The sequence below is a fragment of the Psammomys obesus genome, unplaced genomic scaffold (genome assembly GCF_907164565.1).
Source record: "Psammomys obesus unplaced genomic scaffold, mPsaObe1.curated_primary_1811, whole genome shotgun sequence".
Classification (NCBI taxonomy): domain Eukaryota; kingdom Metazoa; phylum Chordata; class Mammalia; order Rodentia; family Muridae; genus Psammomys; species Psammomys obesus.
Window position 1 is genome coordinate 11,258,553 of NW_026596162.1, and position 19,515 is coordinate 11,278,067.

Genomic DNA, 19,515 nt, shown 5'->3' on the forward strand with positions numbered 1-19,515 from the left:
TGTGTGTGTGTGTGTGTGTGTGTGTGTGTGTGTGTGTGTGTGTGTGTAGAGGCCTAAGGTTGACATCAGGTATCTTTTTCAGTTGATGCCTGCCTCATAGGTAGAGGCAAGGTGTCTTGGGAAAGCCAAAGCTTACTGTTCTAACTAGCCAGCTGGCTCCGGGGAGTCCCTGTCTCTGCTTCCTGCATGCTGGGATTTCAGGTGGAATATCACACTCACCCAACTTGTATTCAGCTTCTTGAGATACGAAGTCCAGTCCTTATGCTTACACAGCAATTGCTGCCCCTGCCAGGCCATCTTCCCAGCCCATTTTCTCTTTTAAGACCCTGATATAGTCAGGCCATTAATTTCCTCAATTTTGGCTGTTTTTGCACTCCCTGAATTTACAGTGGTAACCGAGCACCCACTTTATATGATGGTTAATCTCAACTGTCAGGTTGGTTGGATTAAGGAAAACCTAAAACAAGCCTGAGACAGACACATCTCAGCTGTGTCTATGAAGATGATTTCAGAGTGGGTAAACTGAGGAAGGAAGGCCCACAGTGGATGTAGGTGGCACCGTCCCATGAGCTTCGGCCCTAGACTGAGCAAAAAAGAGAAAGGGGAGGAAGCCACCCAAGCACAGGCTGAGCTTCTTGTTCAGTGCCACAGAGCAAGCTGCTCCCAGTGTCATGCCTTCATCTCCACTAAGACTGTACTTCTCCCAACTGCGAGCCAAAACAAAACCTTCCTTCCTCCCTTAAGTTGCTTTTTGTCAGCTAGTTGGTCACAGCAACAAGAGAAGTCATGATAAAACAGAAACACAGGCTTATTTTTAACCCCTATCTCCAATATGCTCCAGCGTTTCAAGAAAACAGAAAAGTGAGTTGAAGTGATTGGCATTTCCTAAGAATCTCTGTCTAGGTTAGTTACTGTGCTTGTGAAGACAAACACTTTAGTAGACTCACAAGACATTGGGTTGGGGTGGTTACATTCATTCCTTCATGTTAGTGAAATCCTTTTGGAAACACCTGGGAGAGAGATGGTTCAACTACTCATATATCAAATTTAGGTAAAAAAAAAAAAAATTAGTGAGTTTGATAACATGGTGTTGAAATTGGATTCAGTCCTAGTAACCATTGTAACTAGTCTTATCCTCTTGCGCAATTAACCTCTATCATATCAGAGCACTTATGGGTAAAATGTGGATAATAACACCTCTCTCACAGATTGGTACTTGAAGTGGGTGCTATACAGATTATAAAGCACTTAGCACAGTACAGGTGAATAAACAACAAATAGCAGTTGTTACTTTGTTAACCCTTCCTGGTAGTTCCACTTTTTTTTGTTTTTCATTTGTTTTGGTTTTGATGTGGGGTCTCAAATATCCAGAAGTAACATGAACCTCCTGATTGTCCTGCCTTCACCCCATAAGTTCTAGGATTATAGGCATGTTCCCCACTCTAGGCAAGTCAACCTTTCAACAATAATGACAACAATAAAATCACTCTGATTCCATGGAAGCATTTACCTCTAACCTTTACGGTGAATTGTCCTCTGTGTTACCACATTCTCAGTCTACTTACATGTTTGAGCACTTCCTCTAAGACTCAGTGCAGAGTGCTTTGCAGTGAGAATGGTCTCTATTTCACACCCTATGAGGCTGAAGAGCAAGCACCAGAAAGTTCTGAGCTGGCTGGCCCTTTACTGAGACCATGTGATGGTCAGTCAGAGCACTCTCTCATGACAGGCAGATTAATGCTCTGAAGTGAGAAACAGCTGGCCAGCGTTTGCATCCATCTCTGCCTATGTTTTCAAACCACAAAAACTCATGAAAGTTGTTTTGGTAACCACGGAGGTTTGGAACATCTGCGAAGGCCTCCATCCATTGAACACAGTGGAATTTTGAAGAGTGCTCACTTCAGCCGGCCCTGCACAGTGTCATTTTCTGACTTGAATTGCAGAACCATCTTTGGGACAACAAGCCTTCACCCTTTGTTTTATGATCTGAGGGTGCAGAGGTGGCCGTTTCTTTGCATGGATCATTTACAATGATGAGGCCTCTCTCAAGAGTGCAGTTCATAAATCCTCTCTGTGACTGGCTCCAGAGCTCATCTTTAAAATCATTTAATAAGATCTTAGCTGATAGTGCCCTAGCTCCAGTTCTGGTTCTTTCCAAAAAGGCGTGCTTTCTCTCTGTGGACTTAGCAGATGGTGAAACTGTATACCAGGGCTGTAGACACTGACAGCCCTTGGCAACTTCATGCTGTTTACCTTTTGTATACAAAGCATAGAAACCAAACTGCTGCTCACAAGAGTCCCCAGAAGAATGTCTCAGTCTTAGCTGTTGTCGAGCTTTGTAATTAGTGGAGCAAATCAGTGACATCTGGCCGGAGTGTGGGAAGGTTGTTACAACAAAAAGGCTGAACGTAGCAGCATAGGGACAAGACGTGTTTCTCTTCACATGAGACACCCTACATAAAGAATAGATGGTGCTGGTGCGTTTCCTCTGTAAAGACAGAAAAAACTTGAACTTCAGAGAATTACAGAGCTTTATAATGGAAACCAGATACTGGAGTCAGAGATGGGAACTGCCAACCTGAGTTCAATCCTTGGAACACCCATGGTGGAAGGAGACCAACTCCCTCAAACACACATACACACACACACACACATACACATAAAACTAGTAAATAAGTGGTAAAACTATTTTAAAAGAAGACAGATACTTAGAGAAAAGTGTTGATATAAGATTTGGTTCAGTGATTTGTGTAAGGCATCCATTTGACATTTTTAAATTATTTACTTTGCATGTGTGTGTGTACGTATGTGCTGTGTATGGTAAAGAGTGTGTGGGTGCACATGCCTGAGAGCACAGAAACTAGAAAAGCAGGTTCCAGTGTCCTGAGCTCTTGCTTGCCATCTTGTTCCCTGGAGACAGGGTTTCTTGCTGGACTGGAACTAGACCGATGGCAAGTAAATCCCAGTGATCCTTTTGTCTCTATCCCTGTTCCCCTACAAATAGGCAAATGACTATGCTGAACATTTTACATGGGTGCTAAGGGCTAGAACTTGGGTCCTGACGTCTTCACAACAAGTTCTCTTACTCACAGAACTCTCTCCAGACCCCATTTAGTATTTGAGTGATAAGCTCTTTATTCTTAAATTTCTCTCTCTTTATGCTTTTCCTGTTGGAAGAACCAGTGGCCAATGAACTAATCAATAAACCCCAACTCCTGGAGAGTCGGGAGCGACCAAAGTCATCAGACATCCTGGAAGAGCTAATTGTCCAAGGAATCATACAGAGCCGAAGCAAAGTATTTAGAAATGGAGAATCGTATGACGTCATGGCAAGTGATCTTGTGATTAACGTTTGCTTATACTTAAAATTAGCAATAAAACATGATTGAGCACAACTCATTATTTCCAGTATATAGGACCTACAGTATGAATGATAGCATTTATTTAAGCCAGATTTTTCCTCCGTAAATTTCCTTATTTCTTTGCAAGCTGTGATTCTCAGTGGATTCAGAGTCACCCTGATCATTAATGATTAATGAAGCCAATAAAACATTCTTCAGGCTTTACTAAATTTAGACATAATAAGTCCTAGCAAATAACAAGCTTTCATGCTATCAGCAGTTTTATTACCCATTGCCTTGTAGCATATGAAACTAAACTGCAGTTTATCCAAAAAAACAAAAATGCCCAAACTCCAGCAGACATGCCTACATGGGCACAGGTGGAACCCTAAGGAAACAAGAAGGTTCCAGAAATTGCTGTGCTGTTACTTCTCTTTGTTTATTCATCTCGATTCGAGGGGTGGGTGGCGGGGTTTTTATTTATTTATTTTTTATTTATATATTCACATCCTGATCATAGTCCCCTCTCTCCTCTCCTCCCGGTCCCTCCCTCCCACACTCTTCACCCTATCCACCCTCCCCTTGTCTTTAGAAAAAATAAGCCCAGCCCCCAACCCACCTCAGCACATCAAGTTGCATCAGGACTGAGTACCCCTTTGTTGACTAAGGCCAGGCCAAGCCACCTGACTAGGGCAGGCAACAGAGGTCATGTCATAGACAGCACCTGCTCAGCTTACTAGAAGACCCACATGAAGATCAAAATGTCTGTTGGTTACATATGGGTAGGGGGTCCAGGTCAAGTCCATACATGCTCTTTGGCTGGTGCTTATGTCTTGTCCCTGAAAGCTGCCATCGGTCTAGTTTAGTTGACTCTGTTGGTCTTGCAGCGTTCTTGTCCCCTCCAAGTCCTTCTAACCTTCCCTCCCACTGTTCCACAGGACTCCCCATGCTTCCAATGCTTGGCTGTGGGTCTCTGCATCTGATCTGATCAGCTGCTGGGAACGGGGTTGGGATGGGGCTCTCAGAAAATGGTTAAGTTAGGCTCCTGCCTGTAGACATAGCAGAGTATTGCTAATAGCAGGCAGGGGTTGGCTCTCTCCCATGGGGTGGGCATCAGGTTGGGCCAGATATTGGTTGGTCATTCCCTGTCTTAGCTCTCCAGCTCGTCTCAGTGATGCCTCTGCCTCTCGTTTCAGTTTTCTCTCTAGAACCAGGCCTCCCCTCCCCTCCCCTTCCCTTCCCACCTCTCTCCTCCCCAGATCTGATCCCCCACTTGTTTCCCTCCCCGCACCCGCACCCTCTCTGCTTCTTCTTCCACTTCCATTCTATTTCCCTATCTGAGTGAGATTCAAGGAGGGTCTCCCTTGGGCCCTCCTTGTTACTTAGCGTCTTTGGGTCTGTGATTAGTAGTATAGTTATCCTGTAAATACATGGCTAATATCCACTTCTAAGTGAGTACATACCATGTGTGTCTTTCTAGGTCTGGGTTACCTCACTCAGGATGATCCTTTCAAATTTCATCCAGTTGCCTGCAGATTTCATGATTTCTCTGTTTTTAATAGCTGGGCAGTATTCCGTTGTGTAAATGCACCATATTTTCTTTATCCATTTTTCGGTTTTGAGGGACATGTAGGTTGTTTCCAGTTTCTGGCTATAATGAATAAAGCTGCTATGAACATGGCTGAGCAAATGTCCTTGCTGTATGATGGAGCATCTTTTGGATATATGCCCAGAAGTGGTGTAACTGGGCCTTGAGGTAGCACTATTCCCAACTTTCTGAGAGACACTAGAATGAATTCCAAAGTGGTTGTACAAGTTTGCACTCTCTCCAGCAATAGAGGGTTCTCTTTTCTCCACATCCTCATCAGCATGTGTTGTCACTTTTGAGTTTTTGATCGTAGCCATTCTGACATGTGTAAGATGGAATCTCAGAGTTGTGATTTGCACTTCCCTGATGACTAATGACATTTAGCATTTCTTTAAGTGTTTCTCTGCCATTCAAGATTCCTCTGTTGAGAATTCTCTGTTTAGTTCTGTACCCCATTTTTAGTTGGATTACTTGATTTGTTGCTTTTTAACTTCTTGAGTTCTTTATAAATTTTGGATATTAGCCCGTTGTCAGTGTAGGGTTGGTGAAGATCTTTTCCCAGTATGTAGGCTGTCATTTTGTTCTATTGACAGTGTTCTTTGCCTCACAGAAGATTTTCAGTTTTGTGATGTCCCATTTATTGATTGTTGATCTTAGAGCCTGTGCTGGTGGTGTTCTCTTCAGGAAGTTGTCTCCTGTGCCAATGATTTCAAGGGTGGCTCCCACTTTCCCTTCTAATAGATTTAGTGTCTCTGGTTTTATGTTGAGCTCTTTGATCCACTTGGATTTGAGTTTTTGTGAAGGGTCATAAATATGGACTTATTTGCATTTTCTACATGTAGACATCCAGTTGGACCATTTGTTGAAGATATTTTCTTTTTTCCATTGTATGGTTTTGGCTTCTTTGTCAAAAATCAAGTGTCCATAGGTGTATGGGTTTATTTCTGGATCTTCAATTTGATTCCATTGATCAATCATTCTATTTCCATACCAATATCATGGTGTTTTCACTACTATTGCTCAATAGTACAGCTTGAAGTCAGGGATGGAGATAACCTCCAGAAGTTCTTTTATTGTATAGGGTTATTTTTAGCTATTCTGTTTTTGTTTGTTTGCTTGCTTGCTTTTCCATAGGAAGTTAAGAATTGTTCTTTCAATGTCTGTGAAGAATTTTGTTGGTATTTTGATGAGAATTGCATTGAATCTGTGGATTACTTTTGGTAAGACAACAATTTTTACTATGCTAATCCTACAGATCCATGAGGATGGAAGATCTTTCCATCTTCTGATATCTTCAGTTTTTTTCTTCAGAGACTTGAAGTCCTTGTCATACAGGTCTTTCACTTGCTTGGTTAGAGTTACACCAAGATACTTTATATTATTTGTGGCTCTTGTGAAGGGTGTTGTTTTCCTAATTTCTTTCTCAACCCATTTTTTGTTTATATACAGGAGGGCTACTGAGCTTTTTGAGCTAACTTTGTATCCAGCCACTTTGTTGAAGGTGTTTATCAGCTGTAGGAGTTCTCCAGTAGAATTTTTGGGGTCACTTAAGTATACTATCATATCGTCTGCAAATAGCATTTTGGGTTTCACAGAACAATTGCTCACTCAATTAGTAATCACCATGGTCCTGCCACTCAGAAACTGTGTGCACTCAGTGCAGCCATCTTGGATCCTCCATCTTGGATTCATCTTGTTTTCTTTGTCATTGTTTGACATTAATGTGAAAAATATGTTCCTTTGATTTTAACTGATTTGATGAAAGTCCCAAGCTCTAAATTCTTATTTAAGTGAAGGTGTGTGTGCATAAATGCATGTAGGGGATGCAGAGTGCGTGTGTTTATGTGTGTGTGCGTGCACGTGTGTACATGCATGTGACATACATGTAGAGATCAGGGAAGAACCTCAGATGCCTGTCCTTGGACACTTTCCACCTTTTATTTGAGTTAGGTCCCACAGTAGCCTGGAACTTTGCCACCTAGGCAGACCCACTAGTTTTCAAGGATCCACCTGTTTGCTACACCCATTCCATCACTGGCATTACAGGTATGTCCCACCGTGCCCAGCTTTTTATAGGGATTTGGAGGATCAAAAAAAAAAAAAAAATCTTAGGTCTCCACACAGGCTGAGCTACATCTGCAGCCCTAAGATTTTTAGCCAGTTCTATATAAAACTTTGAAGAGAAGTAAATGTTTTGTTTGATTGTTCACATATCTGATATGTGTCCCCCAAAAGGGTTGTAACCCACAGGTTGAGAATTGCTGGGCTAGAAGAAAAGATGGAAAGAAGCCTGAGGAAAAATAAATGAAAAGGAAAAGAAACAGAAAGGTGGAATTAGATAGAGACCAGAAGCTCAACCCAAAATTGTACAGAAAACAGGTGGCAGGAATTACATAAATCATCTGTAGGTCAGGTCACTAACTGCTTAAGCTAATGCCCTACTCTGTGTAGGAAAAACTCAAGGACTAAATCTCAGGTGACAGTCTCTTTATTAGAAAACAAAGTAGGGCCTGTAGAATGTAGGTGTAGAAGGGAAAAGAGACCACCAACATTAAGACAGCCACCAATAAGAAGTAGGAAAAGGAGAGGGTGATAAAAGGAATCCTGTAAAACCACTGATGGTTAGTCTTTGTTGTCAACATGATGAGATCTGGAGTCCCCTGGGAAGCTAAACTTTGAGGATGTCCAGGAAAGAGCATCTTAACGAGGTTGTTGGAGGTGGGAAGAACTGTGGGTGGCACCATTCCCTGGGTTGGGATCCTAAACTGTAAAAGAGAAAGTGAGCACTCTTTGCCTTTTGGCTATGCGTGGGATGCAGCCAACTGCCTCCCATCCCTGCAGCTGGGACTGAAGGAGACTCCATCCCACACCCAAACACCTGTTTCCACAGAGAGAGCCTTTATGAATCGGGGAAGAAAAGTTAAAGTGACTGCTTTCTGACTTTGGGCAGAAAAACAGCATCCAATGACCTTTATAGGTGTAATTCTTAAGAAGAGTGGAAAAAAAGAGATTTTATTAGAATGGGCTAAGATTCGGTGCTATGTTCTAGTTGGATGTGTTATTTAGATGAGCCAAAGTAGACTTCTGATTGCTGGACTTGAATGCTTTGATAGCTGGACCTTGGTAGTCAGCCTCAGGAGGAGGAAGTGGCCAATAAGGGAATAGACCTCGGTGGCCAGCTTTAGGAATGTAATCTAATGGTTTTTAGCAAGGTAGAGGGAATTGGAGAGGAGAGCAAGGCCTGCCAGAGTCGTGTTTATCATACTCAAGCAGGCCAGAGTCCCTTCAGAGACTTTCTGGCGTGGTGGTCTGTACTTGGAACTGTGATATAAAACAAACTTCCTTCCTGAAGTTGCTTTCATCAGGGTATCTTTATCACAGCAATGGAAAAACAAAATGTCATTTGATATTTCCACAATATTGCCACAATTCACTACAGTTTGAATGATGATAAATATCTGATTGTATTTGAAAACACAGCTCTCATAAAGAAGGGGAAAGGCTATTTTTCCAGCTATAAGTGAGTCTCTGGGGAACAGAAAAAAAAAAAAAGATGTCAAAAGATGGGAGAGCAATTCAAGTGGAAGAGGACATATGGAAACAGTCTGTTGCTAAGTGATGCTTCCTTAAGGGAAATGCTGTAACTCCTTGATGCTAACACCAGTGGGAATAAAATTACAGTTTACCTTAGTGAGCCAGTTAGCAGAGGTGAATGAGTTCTGACTTGTATCTAACAAGGGAGTGCAGGATGATTAGCATAAGATATTGTGGAAGAAATCTATCTATTCATGAAATTGATGGGCTTGACTTTTTATATCATTAAGTGAACTAAAGTTAAATTCCGTTATAATATAGTATATGATAAAATTAGAATAGATTAGAATAGAGAACATGAGTAGGACAGCCTCAAAAGGATTTAATGGCACAGGCCACAAATATACCACAATTTTCATTTTCTCCCAATGGTATTAGACCTACATGTGACAGGCCAGAGAGGCAACGCACAGGCCTGGTTGCTTTATAACCCAATCAGAGTAGGTCATGTAGGAAGATTTTAAAACTCCCTAGACCCAGATCCCACCTTGGACTAGTGCCTGAGCATAGGGCCTGGTTTTTATGCTTTCAAAATCTTCTAAAAGCCTTGGGAGTGAGGATGAAATGTGGGTACTGGAGTCACGGATGAAGCCGTGTCCAGCTCACATGGGTATGAGTGTGCAACACATCACATGCCTTAGATATTTGGGGGAAAGTTAAGGGCTGGTATTAAAAAAAAAATCATGGTTAAAATTGAAGGCTGGATGGGGGTCATATAAAGTCTGAGAAGTTACACTGTTCATACTTTGAAGCAGTTAGTATTTTTAGAAAGTGTCAAAATTGACTAAAAATTGAACCAAGGAGCCAAGGGAAATACAGAGAAAATGATTTTAACATGGATACAAATGCCAGCAGCTATCGAGATGCGATGAATCCAGTCAAACGTTCAAATAGTGTTTCCTCCCTGCTCTCAGAAGTCTCAGCTTAGTTTGTTTTCATTTTCTGAGTCAGGATCTTGCTGTACAGACTAACTGCTTTCAAGCACACAATCTTTCTGGGTTAGCTGACCAAGTGCTAGAATTACAGGTGTGTGCCACCATGCCTAGATAGGGAAAAAATTAATAAATGTTATGGGCAGCTAGAATAAGTATGAGAATACTTTAAATATAAGACTTGTGGTATGGGGCACTGGCATTCACAAACACAGGGGAACTCTGTCCTCTCCCCGGCCATCTTCTCACCCTTCACCATAGTTTCTTTTCAAATATAACTGAATAAGGATGCTGGACATGAGGTATCTTCAAACATCTAATTAGGGAGCATCTTAAGAAACCAGTCTCTTCACATTTGTCCATGGAATACTGTGTCCTTCACAGCACTCTCTTCCATCTCCCCCCCTCCTTTTTTATCATTTATGTAATTCTCACTGGATAAAGAGTTTTCAAGCATGTATGTACTTTTAACTGAAGTCCTCTGAAAAGGCCACACCTATTTGGGTTGAAGATTCTGCATTTTGCATTCTGCATTCTGCAATGACCATGGTCATTGCAGAGAGTTGGAGCACTGCAATGGAGAGCCTGTCTCTCGTGCTCTTCACAACCATTGGCCGCTGCCCCTCTGACTCTGACCTGATACTCCCTACACTTTTAGGTAAAACCCTTGGAATACATCACTAAGCTTGACATACCTAACCTCCACCAGCCCAGAAGTTCAGAGTGATATCAGATAGCGTCATACCTAACTTTCTTCTGCTGCCATAAGAGTTGGTGTAAGCATTTCCATGAGAGAATGCATCGTCCAGAGAACCCTGAATCCATGTACCCAGGCCATGGTCATTCATATTTTGCTCAGAATAAATGAGCCCTCATTCCCATCAGAAAAAAAAGCTGTGTTTCCTGATGACAGCAATACTAGGTTCTGTGCTGAAGAATTAAAGTTGTATGAAATAAATATTAAGAAGGAGCTGGGGAGATGCCTCTGCAGGGAAAGTGCTTGCTGTGAGAGCATAAAGAGCTGAGGTCAGATCCCTAACACTCAAGTCAAAAGTTATGGAGGTTTACGGCTGCGATCCAGTCCTTAGGAGACAGAAACAAGCAGACCTGGTAAGCTCCAGCTTCAGGGAGAGGGCCTGTGTGCCAGCTAGTTCCATGTCAACTTGACACAAGCTAATGTCATCTGAGGGGAGGGAACTTCAATAAAGAGAATACTTCTGTAAAATCAGGCTGTAGGCAATCCTGTAGCGCATTTTCTCAACTAGTGACTGATGGAGATGAGCCCAGCTCATTGTGCCTGGGGACACCCTGTAATGGTGGTCCTGGGTTCTAAAAGAAAGCAAGCTGAACAACAAGAGGAGCAAGCCAAAAAATAGCCCTTCGGCTTGGCCTCTGCATCGAGAACTTTGAGGTTCCTGCCCTGCCTGAGTTCCTGTCCTGACTTCCTTCAGGACGAACAGTGCTGTGGAGCTGTACTCAGAATGAACCCTTTCCTCCCCAAGTAGTCTATGGTTGTAATCTTTCCTCGCAGTACTAACAGCCCTAACAAACACACCCTCCTTCAACAAAGACTGAAAGCAATGGAGGAAGAGACTCAACATCAACCTCGGGCCTCCACATGTGCGCATGTACATATACCTACATACGTGCATTCCTGCACACACATCCATATAGACGTATGGAGAGAGAACCATTGAGAAGCTGAATATCAGCTCGGAAAAGGAGTCTCGCAAGTATTTTAAAGCATCATAGTGAAACTTGAAGTGATCGCACTGTAAGTGCGCATAGGTTTTATGTGACTGTGCTAATGTATGTGCGGTGGAGATCAACCTTTGTATTGACATGTGTCTGGCTTTCATGCTTTCACACAGGTGTTATTGCTTTCGGGTGATCCCAAACTCACTTCACTGCGTCGCTTGGCATACCCTAGCTCCTTTATAGAAACTCGGTGAATTATTTACTAATTCCTTCTGTCTGGTCAAAGTTTATTGTCATCTCTGTTTCTGACTGGGTCACCTTTGATGTAGCTGAGAAATTCACACTGCAGCAGAATCTCTAATAGCGTTTGCTGAGCCTCACGGAGAGGTAAAGAGGAGGCTGCCTGAGTTAGGAATCAGTACGCGTCAGTGGACACAATGACCTCCCTCGATGACCATACCTGCTGCAGGAAGCCTTGGCCTCTTCTGTGCATAAGGCTCCTTTAGAAAGCATAACGAAGGAGGGTTTATTTGTAGGCCACGAGCTCATTAGGAAAGCTGTAAGGAACATTCACGAATGTAAGGTAGGCCTGGACACATTAGCTTGGCCAAAACTGCAGTTCGGATCTTAGTGCCTAAAGGTTCTGCTCAGGGTTCTCACTCTTCTGATACTATTCCCGAAGAAAACAATTTAACTGACAGCTTTTCTAGACTTCAAGGAATTTGAGGCTCGGAATCTGGACGTGTCTGTGCATCATCAGAGCCTCGTTATCACCTGTGAGCACCACCATTTCATAGATTCTGCCTACTTGAAGTCCATTTCTAAAGAATACAGATCTGTTTGTAGGGGTCTTTTTATTTGGCCTTCTTTGTCTGTTTTGAAGCAAGGTTTCATGTCACCTAGGCTGGCCCTGAACTCACTACGTAGCCAAGGATGATTTCAATGTTTCCACCTTCTGGGATCACATCCAGACACCACCAGGCCTGCTTTGTGAAGAACTGGAGATTAAAGTAAGTTCTTCCTTCAGTCTAGCAAGCGCTCTACAACGTGAGCTACACCCAAAGCCAGATCGTTACAGTGGTGGTTTTAGCAGAAAATACCAAACTCAAGAAAGAACAGGGGCCTCAGAGACAAAGAGTTCACATCTTAAAGGGAGACAGAAGGTGAATCACAGGCATTATTTGGGAATATTCATCGTCTTCTCCAATCAGAAAATCCAAACTGCTCTCAGAGCTCCTAATTGGCTCACATTTTCTGTCAAGGTTCGGACTGTGTTGAGATGTCTGTCCCTCATTGGCTCTTGGGTTGTCTTTTATTTATTTACTTATTTATTTTTTCCTTCTGTGAGTCAATATCCCTACAAAGGTTTTTTTTTTTTTGTTAACATCAAAATATTCCTAGTTGAGCCTTCATAGCAAGTATGTCTCTCTCTCCAGCAAGTGGTTTTTGCCAGCAGGAAGCTTAAGAATCAGATGTCATAAGCATAATACAAAATGTGGGCTGGGACAACTTGCTTTAACAAATATCTCACTTCCCATGTAGTGAAAAACTTCATAGCACGTAAAATCATCCAACGGTCATAAAGAGGCATAAGTTCAGTGAGGGTTCTCCTTTTCAGGAGCTCTCTGAGGTCGGAAGGGTGGCCAAGAGCACTGGCTGGTCTTCCAGAAGTCCTGGGCTCAATTCTCAGCACCAGTGGTTAAGACACTTGTGACACTAATTCCAGGGCACCCGACGCCCTCTTCTAGTCTCTTTGGGTGCTACATGCACCTGGTACACAGACATACACAAAGGCAGAACACCCATAATAAAACAAAAAAGGCTGTAAAGACTTTCTGAGGCTCCTAGATCGTAAAGATAGGAACGTAGTCATCCTCTGTCCCGCTGTGGCTGCGTCGTTAAGAGGACTGTCTCCCAAAAGAAGACGAGCTCACCTCAGACACACAGAGGCTATTAGTAATACACCCTACTGCTCCAGCACTTCCTGTTCCGGTTTGGCATCCTCCCCGTCTACACATGTCACTGCAATCATCTGCTGGTGACCGTGATGTTCCGTGTTGCCCCCGGAAAGCAGGCACCCGTCTGACCGAAAAGTAGTTGCCTTTAACTGAGAGGACGTTGCAGGTTTTCTCCTCCCTTGAACAAACAAGAACAAAACCAGATCCCGTGCAGCAGGACTGTTCAGTCCGTGTTGCTGATGAGGACATCAAGCTGACAGAATGTACTAACCACTCATGAAAAGTCACTTCTGGGCTCCAAAGGCAGGTCTGAGCCCCATCTTTGGAAATCCTTTAGTGTGTTAAGTGTCCTGTCTTTGTTTGCCTGATTTATTTTCCTTATTCTGAAGAGTCAGTCTTTAGGAATTATAGTAATGTTAATAGTTCCATTGTCTTTAAGGAGAAATCTCCATAGAGATTACCCAGAACGATATATCGGTTCATTTTGTAGTGAAGACTTGGAGTTCATGAAAAGCATCCCTGGTCATGATACATCCACATGCACTCACCTAGAAAGATGGCCATGTTAGATGAAGGAAGCAAAGATGGGCAGCGTCCATGGCACAATCGTATTTAGATCTTACTTAGTATGGCAGGTGGCATCCGTAGATCTGTAATGCGTATGAACAGGCATGACAGAATATCCAGAAAGACACAATAAACTCTTTAAAAGGTTCATGCTGAGGCGCCAGAGAGATAGCTTACCAGAAAAGCAACCCCTGGGGACCTGTGTTTGTCTCCGGAGCCCACATAAAAGCCAGATGTGGTCATCCATGTCTATATAACGTCCCAGCTCTTGTACAGTTAAACGGAAGGTGGAGACAAGCAATGCCCTCAATCCCTTGGGCCATCTACCATGCAAATGCAGTAGTCAACAAGGAACCCTGTCTCAAGCAAGGTGAAAGGCAAGGCTGGCCACCTGAGGTCGTCCTCAGACCTTCATCTATACCTATACCATAGTATGTGCATGCCTGCACTCACATACATGAACACACACACACACACACACAAGAGCGGGGTGGAGAAAAGGTGAGAGGGAGATAGAGCGGTTGAAAACTAGGTTTCAATGGAAGAGTAGGGCTGGAGTGATATTGTTTTAATTTCCCACTGCAAATGCCTGCAATTGAACTGTGGTGCTTTGGAAACGAATGCAAGTTAAAAACTCTGTAGCCCTTTACCATAATCTTAATTTTTGTAACTACAAAGTCCCTATCACTTCCCTGAACTCCTAAAAGGGTAGTTGCTCATGGAAAATGGAAATTTTTACTGTTGTCATGGAAATATTTGTCAAATATCAATAGCAAAGCCCAGCACAGAGCTGTTGCTCAATAACAACAAATGATCTCTCTTCATCATAAGATCAAAAAGTGATAAAAGCTGATCTCCAGCTACATGAAAGTCCTTGGTAACAGAGAACGTTATGAACTCAGTTGCTGTCACTGATGATTAGAGATCAACCAACCAATGAAAAATTCGAATTTCTTACGTTCAGCCAGACTTTCACACACACACAAACACACACACACACACACACACACACACACACACACCATGTTTTTGTTCACTTGTTCCATATTTTTGTTCACTTCTTAGCCTTAGGATCTTTCTCATGAGTCCTCCTCTATCTGGCTTCAGGGAACATGTTCTCAGCCTTTGTGTTAATAGCCTGGTGCTTTTAAGGCAGCAAATGCATTTTACCACTGACATGTCTGTGCTTGAGCCGCCAAGGTGTCTCAGCAGGTGGAAGGAGAAAAGCAACTTTACACCATTATCCTCTGACCTCCAGCCACATGCGGTGACACATTCATGCCCTTACACACACACACACACACACCACCACCACCACCACCACCACTACCAACAACAACAACAGTGGAAATAATAATAAAATAATTCTGCTCTAAACAGATTTCAGGTTTTTGTTGCATTCAACTTCCAGTGGAAAGTTTAGATTTTGAAATTTGTATTTCAGACTGTTTCTCACTCCTGCTCATCTCCCAGGCCGTGGTAATGATCACTTCTCCATTAAAAAAAAAAAAACAACAAAATTATCTTCCTCCAGGTGGACACTACTGAAAAGCCACTGAGAAAGCCACCAGCCAGACTGAAAAAACTTAAGGTGAAAAGGGAGGTAAAGGATTTTACAATCCAAGACCTAGAAGAGAAGATGCAGGCGGCAGAGGAGCGCAGAAAGGTATGAGCTGTGCCTGCTGGTTCTGGAGAGCCGACTGCCTGCTCAAAGGAGCATTTGGCAGACCTTGCTATCAGCAGCCTAAGACAAAATGCATTCACCGACCCCACTGCGTCTCAATGACCTGAATGCTCTTGCGCTGTACACTTTGCATTTTTCAATCTCTCAGAAATTACTTTTTGTGATGTACAGGAATAAAGCAGCACCATCAACTAGGTTAAAGATTGGTTGGTTCATCTATATGGCCTAAATAAATACTATTTAGTATCTTGAAGTAATTTACCATTGGGGTTAGAGGGAGGAGGACAACCAGGGCAGGGGTGGGCATTGAGAGAAGAGCAGATTCTTAAGGCCATCAGGTCAGCTCCTGCAGTTTTAAGCACCTGAGCTCACAACACGAAGCACACCATTCTTCAGGGATACATCTTTAGTTCAACGTCCTTGGTGAGCAAGGACGAGACTGTAAGGTCTGAGAGGGAAAGCCCTATGTTTGTCTTTCAACATGGATTCCCCCAACAAACGTCCGTCTCAGGACTGAGAAGTCAAATAGGGAACTAGAAAAGGATCACGACAAGCAATATGAATGAGAACGCGTACAAAAGAAAGTCACCGGGGGTTCTGTTTTTCTTCCTCTAATGTCGCTTTTCAGATGAAAAAAGAAGAAATAAGAAAAAGGCAGCGGAGTGACCCACCTCTACCCGCAGCCAATCCCTCAGATGATGCTGAGCAGGGCGGGGTGGAGCTTCCATTTGCAAAAGGCCTTCCGGCTGTGAGCAGCCCTGCTCTGGAGAAGTCTTACCTGGCGCAGGAAGGAGAGCCACTCAAGAGGAAGAAGAGCGAAAGCCAAGTGGCCCAGATGAGCCAGAGCTACACCTGTGCAGATTTGGGGCTTGTGGAGTCAGACGTGTATTACAACCAAGAGGATAACATATTCTAACACGACATTTTAAAAATAGATTTCAGAAAATGGTCCATGATCTCCCGTAGCGACGTTCACTGTGTCTCTACCTGTAGAGGCTTCTGCCCTAGGTTTCGGAATGGTTGTGTGAGCCGCAGGGAATTAATTGTAGTTGAGTGAATTAAAGGATGGACTTACCAAGGAGGGGGTGGGGCGTCGCAAGGCTGGTGTTCCCCTTCAGAATGGCTGTAGCACTAGGTCTGAGACAGGAAGTCCTTGCCAGCTCACGTGAATATGTCTGTGCCAAAAGAAATTCTCCATGTTCATCTCTTACCTTGGTGGAGCTGGCTGATGAGTCTGTCCCGCACTACAAGTTGCATAGATGTACACTATGTATTTTAATGTTCTGTGTGTTTCTTGTGTTTCAGTTCTCTGCTGTTAAAGAATAAAGCAGTATCTCGAAGCTGGTTTAATTATAGTTTTGTCTATATAATTTATGCGATCTATACCTAGTGGGTAAGGTCATGTCAAGGATGAGGTGTGGGGACAGTGCTCTGGAGAGGAGTGCTCATCCATCATGTGAGCTGCCCTGGGTCACCCTGACCACAGAAAACAAGCAAAAACAGAATAACAGAATTGTGTAAAGTGCTGTGTGTTCTTCCTGTTGAAGAGTAAGGGGGGAAGTAGGAGGAGCCAGGGGGACAGAGATGACCCTGTGGTTCCACTCTTCCCCACAGGCTCTCTGAGCTCAGAGCTTGCTTGCTACACTCATCTTGCTTAAATTATTTCTTGGTTGTCCCCGCCCCTAACCACCTAGTGGAGAAACGGGTCCTCCAAATTTACATTCTGAAGTTCTCATGCATTTGTTTTCACACTTTGCTCCTATTCCTCCCTTATCCATCATCATTCAACAGTTTTCTCAACCTCGACACTGTTTAAGACCTTCACGCCACCGTGTCTGGCTTCTACACCTTAACTGTCAAAATAAAAACACATACTGCTGTCTGTGAGTCACTTGGCTACTGAGGCCCATGGCTAAGTGGAAGATCAATGGCTGGCTTCAACTCTTGGGCTGGGATTGTAACTTAGTCTAGAGACTGCCTCTCTTGTGTGCACAGACCCGGGGCCATGTCCCCAGCACTACATAAACTGGGCATGGTAACACATGCCATAGTCTGAGCACCTGGGCAGTGGAAACAGGGGGATCAGAAGTTTGTGGTCAACTTCGGCTACGTAATAAACTCAAGGCCAACTTTGAATGCATGGGAGTCTGTCAGACAAATAGACTCTGAATGGCTGGTAAGGAACTTAGATTTTACAGTCCCCCCAAACTGCACTTCTTATAATTTCTTAGACTCAGAGCCTGTGTGTGCATGAGCACATACTCATGTACACACACACACACACACACACACACACACACATACACACACACACACACCGTAGTTCATTGATATTTGCATATGTCATGCCCTATGTTCCTATTGGTGAGTGCCTTCCAGTTTATATTGTGTCATTTCAGAGATCACTTCCTCGGCCCCCCGCTCACGTCTTGGCCTTCTCTCTGTCTCTCGCTTTCATGGGCATCACCCTGGGCAGGAATGCCTGACACATGTCCACCTTTGACTGTAGATTATTTTCAGCTCCTGCAGGGCAGAGCAGTGGTTGTTCTGTGACTGTGGTCCTGTCTTGTGTATCTTGGAGGGTCATTTGCACAGAGTGAGTAAGGTGTAAACAGTTTAGTGCCAGCACATCTTCTGGAAGCAGGAGTGGCCCATCCCGCTGGGACCCGGCAGCTGGGGACAGTCCTGGTTTGACCTGGCGAATACTCAACACCTCATGTTTGCCTTCCTTTGGGATTTTTTTTTTCTGAGGAGCACTTTGGGCTTCTGTTTGTTTGAGAACTTAGATGTGCTCAGGGCAGTGAGGTACCAGACACGGAAGTCATTGTAGAATCAATGCCGTTCAGGTCAGTGTCTACTGTTAGTAAGACTTTGGAAAGGCAAAGTAGACTGTCTTTAGCTTGTCTGGCCATTGCAGATAATCTCCATTAGAGAGATGTACCAAAGGAAATGGTGTATTTAAAAATACAATGTAAACTAGAATGTCCCCAGTATAAAGCCACACGTGAGCAACACAATGTTTTATTACCCATCCTGTCAACCGCACAAAATGGTAGAGTAGCTGAAACAATTACACAAGGAGACAGAACAAACTGAGTATGACTCTAGTGTCCATGAATAATGTTTAAATCACCAGGAAAATGCATTCAGTCAAGCACGTAGTACCTGAAAAAGTATATTCACAGATCCCGTAAATATTGAAAAACTAGTTTTTTCCTGAAATCTGGTTTACTATTCTTAAAGCGGCTTGAATGATATATTTGTTGAATTAAAGTATGACAGTGATTCTCCTGTACCTATAGATGATTCATCTAAGGACTCAACTAACTGAGGAGTTATTATTCAGAGGCTGAGGAGAAACCATTCATAAAACAAATAGCATCTATGCTAAGCACATACAGACATTTTTCTTGCCATCATTTCCTAAACCATACAATAGAATAGAGGTTTATTTGGCATCTACATGGAGTTAGTTGTAGTAAGTACTGTAGAGAATATTTAAAGCATGCAGGGCATGTTTACCAAGCACACGCCATCTTACACAAGAGAAAAACCATCTTAAGATTTCAAGACCCGAGGGTGGCTCTGGAGACAGCACTCCCATGGATCGGAGGGGTGACAATGTAGTATAGATTATCATTGTCACCCTGGCTTGAAAAGCTCTTGACATGTGAAGCTTAACATGCAAGAGAGTAGCAGATGTAAGACCTTTCTGGTCATGCCACTTCTTAGTGGGATCTTGGCGAGGCCTGTGGACTCTGTGTCTTGGTGAAGCGTCTTGAAGAAGAACTGCTATGTTCTTAATGGTGTCATTCACATCAGCAGGGAGGGAAGAGAGGCGACTGGGACACCCTGCAGCAAAGTATTTTTAATGAAGCTATCTGTAAATGTTTTAGTTAAGTATACTATTTGGGGTGTAGATGCACCATTTTTAAGACTCTCAAGCTGACCGTTATTTGACAGAAAAAAAAAAAAAAACAGATTTTTCTTCTTTTCCTTTCCACCTGCTCATTAAAGCTTGTGTTTAAATCAGTGACTCTTGAGGCATTCCCTGGGAACCCACACCCACTTTAGCCAGAGAAGTGGGTAAGCTGACTGTGGATCTTTGCTTCTTCCTCAGCTCCTCTAAGTTAAATCAGTTCCCCAGTCCCAT

At 43.2% G+C, this 19,515-nt stretch overlaps 1 protein-coding gene across 1 annotated transcript in view; it reads left to right on the top strand.

Moving 5' to 3' along the window:
* The window catches only part of Stmnd1 (stathmin domain containing 1), a 29,130-nt gene extending 12,429 nt beyond the window's left edge, over positions 1 to 16,701 (top strand). The window contains exons 3-5 of the mRNA XM_055595227.1: positions 3,178 to 3,329; positions 15,213 to 15,344; positions 15,991 to 16,701. Coding sequence (XP_055451202.1) covers positions 3,178 to 3,329; positions 15,213 to 15,344; positions 15,991 to 16,278 — 572 coding nt within the window. The 3' untranslated portion in view covers positions 16,279 to 16,701. The remainder of the gene's footprint in view (positions 1 to 3,177; positions 3,330 to 15,212; positions 15,345 to 15,990) is intronic.
* The last annotated feature ends 2,814 nt before the right edge of the window (positions 16,702 to 19,515 follow it).